This window comes from Petromyzon marinus, chromosome 35 (assembly GCF_048934315.1).
Source record: "Petromyzon marinus isolate PM22_M1 ecotype Great Lakes invasive population chromosome 35, UKy_Petmar_22M1.pri1.0, whole genome shotgun sequence".
Taxonomy (NCBI): domain Eukaryota; kingdom Metazoa; phylum Chordata; class Hyperoartia; order Petromyzontiformes; family Petromyzontidae; genus Petromyzon; species Petromyzon marinus.
The window spans coordinates 12,851,792-12,857,770 of record NC_133701.1 but is presented as its reverse complement, the minus strand read 5'-3'; the positions used below and the strand labels follow the sequence as shown (position 1 = coordinate 12,857,770).

At 49.6% G+C, this 5,979-nt stretch overlaps 1 protein-coding gene across 1 annotated transcript; it reads right to left on the bottom strand.

Moving 5' to 3' along the window:
* Window positions 1–242: 242 nt before the first annotated feature.
* Window positions 243–5,599, bottom strand: LOC116948968 (trypsin-like). The gene is made up of 5 exons (XM_032966300.2): window positions 5,503–5,599; window positions 3,045–3,204; window positions 2,118–2,377; window positions 1,450–1,583; window positions 243–494 (listed from the first exon to the last, which is right to left on the bottom strand). Exons 1-5 carry the CDS (start codon window positions 5,540–5,542, stop codon window positions 345–347), a joined length of 744 nt encoding a protein of 247 aa, XP_032822191.1. The 5' UTR covers window positions 5,543–5,599; the 3' UTR covers window positions 243–344.
* Window positions 5,600–5,979: the final 380 nt, after the last annotated feature.

The following is a 5,979-nucleotide window of genomic DNA, read 5'->3' as shown; positions in this document are numbered from 1 at the left end:
ACTCATTATTCGACTCGAATGTCAACAATGGTTGTCCTATGGATAGACTTGACCCATCATAGGAATGTGGAATTTCCACTACTGGCTCGGAGCTGCAAACAGGAGGTGAGCACTACCTCAATGCTCCTTAAACAGGCATTAACTTTGACTTTTTGGCTTTTAAAGTCAACAAACTGAAATATACTTTGAATAAGTGCATACCCCATAAAAACCAGCTCACAAAAAAAACACAGAAACCAAGATAAATTATTATTTCACATTTGTATTCATTTGGTTACACCATAAGAATTGTTGTCGTGATCATCATTATGGTTGCGGTGTAGAGTAGTGTGGCAGATCAACGCTTAGTTGGCCGCGATGGTCTGCGCGATCCAGGCGTTGTAGTTGCACACCTTGGTGTACACGCCGGGGTAGTTGGGCAGGGCACAACCACGGCCCCAGGACACGATGCCCTGCAGCTCGCCATTGCACACGACGGGGCCGCCGGAGTCTCCCTGCGGTGGCGGCAGCAGCAGGGGTCAGGGGGGTCATGGGGTTAGCAGCTGTCTCCTGCATCCGGTGGCTCAGCGGTAGAGCAAGAAGCTGTCAATCGTAAGGTTTTGCGAGTTCAAGTCCTGGTTGGAGATTGCTATCGTGGTTTGTATTTATACAGGTTTTTTTTGTTGTATCCACGATCTAACCCCCAAAAACGTATATTATGGATGATTTTGATCGCGAAAGCCTACGTGTTAAACCGGTGTTTTGTATTGTTTGTTGTTGTAACTTTCTGACCGGCCCCGACAGGACATCTGACAAAAGAGATTTTCATAGCTCATCGGATTCCTCCAGCAAAAGTAAAAATTCTGATTCTGACTCACCCCATCATTTCTCTGAGAAAGTCAACGGTGATTGCCCAATCACTTTTTCACCAGCCTCAGGGCTGTAAACGTGAGATGAGCACCAGTGGCTCAATGGTCATTGCAGCAGGAAATTGATTTGACTTTACTAGCAGACGTGACCAGGGAGTAGCAAGTGAACGTCGTATTTATGTTTCAAATGGGTGCAATTCTGTCAATGCACATTTGAACATGTTACCAATGCAGCTTATTATCGTATGCAATATGTGGTCACACGATGATGGCACTCACAAATCAAATCACGTGTAACAATTTTCACCAATTACTCTGGTCAATTGAGTCTGGAATTCCCTCCCTCCGGCCATCTTTTGCTGCAAAATTCAAGGCTAGGCTTAATATTTTTTAAATACAAATATATATACATATATACATTCTCGCTGTTTTCATTGTTTCACATTTGAAATGAATGCCGTATCCTACTTCTTGCGCAGCATATTTACGTGAAACGATATGAACCCAAATTATAGTCGCGCTGTGATTCCCGAAACCCTCCGTTCCTCGAATCTGTCTCCGATCGAAGCGAGCTCCTTCGGCTTCGATGTCGCCGTCTCACCTGGCAGGAGTCCTTGCCGCCCTCCAGGTATCCCAGGCAGATCATGTTGTTGGTGATGTCACCGGGGTAGGAGTTCCTGCAGGAGGTGTCGCTCAGCACGGGCGCCTGGACGCACATGAGGACGTCGGGACTGCCTGTGGGGGGAGACAACACCAGTCGAGGAGGTGGCGAGGCCGAGCACACGGCACAGGGCGGCACCCCGCCAATGACGCGTCGAACTTGTCACGTTGCGGGGTCAAAACACCGCCTGCAGCTTAAGAATTCACTGTCAGTGCCTCTCGCTACGTTGCTCAATTCGAGAAAACGTATTCACTATCGTTCGTGACGTCTTCAGTAGCGCGGTGGGTTGCTGGCCGCTTGGCGTTTCGGGCCTTTATGCCAGTGCTGTACAATCATTATATATATCCAAGATTAGGTGTTTAAGTGTTATCCCCTCAGTTCATCCACTCCGGTTTCCCACTGCATGTAACAATACTCGATAAGTAATTGTAACGGCCCAATCGTGACGTGGCTGCGTTAACGAGTAAACAACTTCTCTCTCCACATTAGAAGGACGTTACCGATTTGCATGGGGGCAGATGTTGAACGTGTTTCCCTTCACGTCTCTGCCGTAGTAGAAGGGGGAGAAGGGGGGTGGGTGGGGGGTGGTGAGCGCAGTGCGACCTCACCGACGCTGGTCTGGGTCTCGCCCCAGCCGGAGATGGTGCACATGACTCCGGTGTTGACGCAGGAGGAGGGCAGCGCGATGGCCTGCGCGTACTGATTGAGGGTGGCGGGTGAGGACAGCTTGATGAGCATGATGTCGTTGTCGATGGTCCAGGAGTTGTACTGGGGGTGCTGGATCGCCTTGGAGGCCTGGATCTGCTGCTCGGTGCCCTCGTTCACGAAGATGTTGTGCTCGCCGATGCGCACGGAGATGCGGGACGCGCTGGGGTTGGAGGAGGAGAAGCAGAGGGACGAGGATAATGATGAGGAATTGCATTTATACGGCTCTTAAATCACTTCGCAACTCGGCGCCTAACGTCGCATCTCATCTCCGCTATTCCTATTCCCTACTGCTATCACACTGGGCACAACGATTGTCTTCCCAAACAAAACGCTTCATGTTCAAAATTACGGTTGGGGGTTCACTTGGCCCATCTCCCCTCTGAGATTGATAACATTGCTACTACTTTGTAGGGTGATTTTCCTGTGGAGAGACTCGCCCACGAAATTAGGAATGTGGAATTTACACCACTGGTTCAAATTTTGTTAACGGGAGTTCAGCAACACCTCAGTGCCCATTGAGAGATGTAATATGGGTAACGGAGATTGCAGTGCCGTGGCTCGGCAAAACCCCACAAGAACATCACGCCAACACACAGAGGTGGACAAAACGCATTCAGATTTCTGACTTATGTAATGTATGTACGAATGACCAATTTCTTTGAGGTGTGTAATTTAGATACCAATTGCAAAATGCAAATGTAACGAAATTACATGTGGAAATTTTCGTGTAATTTAGATAGCAGCCCCATCTCTGCCCCCTCAGCCTCCCAGTCACCGACACGCACACAGCAAAGAGATCCGCTCTTGTCCGCACGCAGCGCACTCACGTCTGGTAGCAGTGAGCGGCAGACACGACCCACTGGCTGTTGATAAGGGAGCCTCCGCAGAAGTGGTATCCGATGTTGAGGGACACCTGCCACGGCTGTGAGTGGGCAGCGCACTCGGAGCCACCCACGATGTGGTCCTCATACATGTATGGGGCCGCCGCTGTCAGACAAAGACAAAGATCCCCCAGTAGAGCCTTCACAGACTGTTGGGGCAAGTGTTATTAGCGAGCACCTATGAAGGCCGGCACGGCACACAAGGGGGTGGGTGGCCAGCACACACAGTCGTGTCGATGTATGTCCAGGGCCATTCACTTGCATCCACCGACATTCATCATCATCGTCGTCGTTGTCTTCATTGAAAGCAGTCTCACTGCTAGTAACATCCCAATCATCGCCAACATTGGAGTTGCTCGAACACCCCAATGTGGGACCACAAAGCTTTGGAAGTTGTTGGCATCTGTTCTGCTTTCCCACGCGTCTGTCTGTGGGTTTCCTCTGGGTCTTTGTGCCAAAGGCGCTTTGCACATTCTACAGTAGCAATTTGCATGAAAAACATTCCTGCGGAGGGAACTGGTAGGAACGTTGGGTTGCTCGGTCAATGGCCAGGATCAACGGCGGCGTGGTGTATTCCGCAAATATGCCCGACTGTGAGGGCGGGCACAAGCCGGCGTGAGTAGGTTAAACGTTGAGTTTTATAGGGCACCACGGGGTGACCAGCCCCTCCCCAACCAGCCCCACCCCTCCCACCCCCAATCCAGCCACACACTCCCCAACCAGCCCCTCCCCACCCAGCCCCTCCCCACCCTCCCCACCCAGCCCCTCTCTACCCTCCCCTCCCCACCCAGCCCCTCCCCACCCTCCCCACCCAGCCCCTCCCCACCCAGCCCCTCCCTCCCCACAAAGCCCCTCCCCACCCTCCCCTCTCCACCCAGCCCCACCCCTCCCATTTTTGGATGCACGATGGATGGACGGACACAATCCCCTGTGGGCTGGTGTAACCAGGAGGTTCCTACCAGTATTAAGCTGTATTAAAATCATAGTACTGTATTATTATAAATAATAGTTATTGCTTGCACAACTATTATCAACGCCATCACTCCACTGTCATTGCCAGACGTATGTGTGTTGAATACCTGTCAACCCCTTGTCAGTGTCTACCTTATTACTGACCAATTCAGACCTTATTAGTCAAACTTACCCTTTATAAATCTCAACGTTCACCCGACAACGTCCCATCACAAGGGAGAAACACAAACAAATAGACAATTTTTTTTTGCCCGTATTGAAACGGCAGTCCGCCGTATGGACCTGAAAACTCAAATTCCCTGTACACAAATACGGGATAAACCGTTCGGGTTGACAGCTATGGCGTTGTACGTTAAACTTCTTTTCGTACCGTACGTAGTCAACCGAGCTAATCGGACGATTATAATCGACACCATCGTCATCACCATCTCGCTCCTCACCGTCTCTCCTAGAGTGCTAAAAAGTAGCAATTACCGGTGGGGTTAAATGAGTAAAAGTGAAAGTCATCGGTGATGAGGCGAGACGTTTTTGGATTTGAGGTCAATCGGATACAAATGGGCGACAGACGTTGTGCAACAAAACTATCTTGTCGTATCGACAGATGCACCACTATTGCTGCTCTCTAAGTATCCACGACAAGATAGTTTTAATTAAAGTGATACAATGATAATAATATTCAGCCCCTTGTCAATCGAATGCAGAATGAAGTCCTCCCCACTCTGTGTTGGTCGTTTCTTTAAAACTGCTTTTTGTGTTTATCACGGTGCAAAAGAAGTTCAACATGCATAAATGGGGGTTGTTTAACAATTCTTCACAACGCTGGTCATTTAGGGTTCTGTCTTAAAAGGAAAATATATCATAGACGACGTTTTGGACAATGGCCATTCTTCATAGCACCAACATAATTTGGATCACATATCGCTCGCAACTAATGTTTGGTCGTGAGCTCAAAATCGAACTCGAGTCACCGGGTTCGTAGCGCAGCGCGCTAACTGTTACACTACCGCTCCCCAAACGTCTACAAGACACAAAGATCCCCCGTATAGCCTTAACAGACTGTTGGGGCAATTTCTGTCAGCGAGCATCTATGATGGCCAGCACAGACACACACGGAGACAAAGACAAACATCCCTAGTTTAGCCTGAACAGACTGTTTGGCCAAGTGCTGTTAGCGAGTAGCACCTATGAAAAAGGCTGGCGATGTTCACACATCGAACCAGGTACTCATTTGAGGCTGAGTCGACCTAGGAGAGACCAAGACCGGTTTAGATAATCGTCAGAATCGAACTCAGGTCGCTGGGTTCGTAGCGCAGCACGCTTACCATTGCACTATCGCTCCCGACACACAGAGACACACATAGAGACAAATGAAGACAAAGACAGAGACACACACAGACAAACAAAAACACACACAGACTCTGGAGGAACTCACCAGCGACACCCACGAGAAGAGCGAGGATGAGCCCGTGCATGTTTTTCTGTGGTTCGTGAGCAAGACGATGCTGAGCTGCTGCCCCAAGTCCGCTTATATCCCAATCGGCATCTCCACCTTATCTCGTGGCCTTGTCCTGTATCTTCTGTGCTGCCCGGTACCTTGTGGAAGCCTCATTAAACCTATCGATATTTTCCCAGCCGATACTGAAATAGCCAGAACCGGTTACCAGAAATATACGCCACAACAGTATCAAACGCTTTTCATTTGTTCATATGCGCGCCTTCCATTGTGGTGTTCCTGTCAAATTATGCGCTGGGTTCCAAGGGTGTCAAGCTCTGGGATCCTGCGGATGGAGGAACAGGGTCTTGCAGAGGCGCAACCTCAGTAACCGTACGTCCGTCCCTGTCGGCCACATCACACACCTGGCTATCAGATGGTGGAGATGAAATTCCCTCATAAGGTGGAAAATATAGC